The sequence below is a fragment of the Pterocles gutturalis genome, unplaced genomic scaffold (genome assembly GCF_000699245.1).
Source record: "Pterocles gutturalis isolate BGI_N339 unplaced genomic scaffold, ASM69924v1 scaffold21676, whole genome shotgun sequence".
NCBI lineage: Eukaryota > Metazoa > Chordata > Aves > Pterocliformes > Pteroclidae > Pterocles > Pterocles gutturalis.
The window spans coordinates 1,710-2,425 of record NW_010100929.1 but is presented as its reverse complement, the minus strand read 5'-3'; the positions used below and the strand labels follow the sequence as shown (position 1 = coordinate 2,425).

At 63.0% G+C, this 716-nt stretch overlaps 1 protein-coding gene across 1 annotated transcript in view; it reads right to left on the bottom strand.

Moving 5' to 3' along the window:
* Positions 1-158, bottom strand: part of ZNF609 (zinc finger protein 609) — a gene marked incomplete at both ends in the record, with an annotated part of 4,599 nt that extends 4,441 nt beyond the window's left edge. Inside the window, one exon of the mRNA XM_010081649.1 lies at positions 71-158. Coding sequence (XP_010079951.1) covers positions 71-158 — 88 coding nt within the window. The remainder of the gene's footprint in view (positions 1-70) is intronic.
* Between the last annotated feature and the right edge of the window lie 558 nt (positions 159-716).

The window sequence follows — 716 nt, the reverse complement described above, 5'->3', positions numbered from 1 at the left end:
GATGTGCCTGGGTTTGCCCTTGGCGCCTGGGCCAAGGGGGATGAGCCCCCGGGCCCCACCAGCCGCTTACCGGGGAGGCGCCCAGTCGTGCTGCGTGCAATCCAGCAGCGTCCCCACATATGTCTTGTTCCTCCATGTGACGTTGACCACCAGCATACCTGAAAGGCGAGGGGAGAGGGTCAGAAGGGGCCAGGCGGGACCCTCAGTGGTGTCTCACCTTTTCCTGGGCATGGGAGCAAAGGAGATAGGCTGGAGGAAGGGCTCAGCTCTAGGGCAGAAGGCTGCAGACACAGGCTCCTGGGAGAGGTGAGGCCTTGGACTATGGGCTGGTGGGACACCAAGATGGGAGCTGGAGACCCCCCGACTCATCCCCTCTCTTGGCACGGCTCTGGCCGGCCTCCACCCAGCCTCTCCTCCTTGAGCCATGCTCCTCCCTGTTTAAACCAGCGACTCCCAAAGGGCCGCAGGAGTTGCAGGGGGGCTGAAGATCCACACTGGCTCCATCTGAGCTCAGGAAGGTGATCTCTGGAGACTGAGGGCTGGGAACCCCCCACGGAGATGCAGACAGCCCCCAGCAAGACTGCAGACCCCAGGGTGGAGCTGTAGACCCCTCAGAAGGGCTACGACCCCTGTGTGTGGCCAGGAACCCCACAGCCCTCCGCAAAAGGATGTTATTGCCACTAGATGGCAAGCTGAGCCCAGCGTCCCCATGCTGG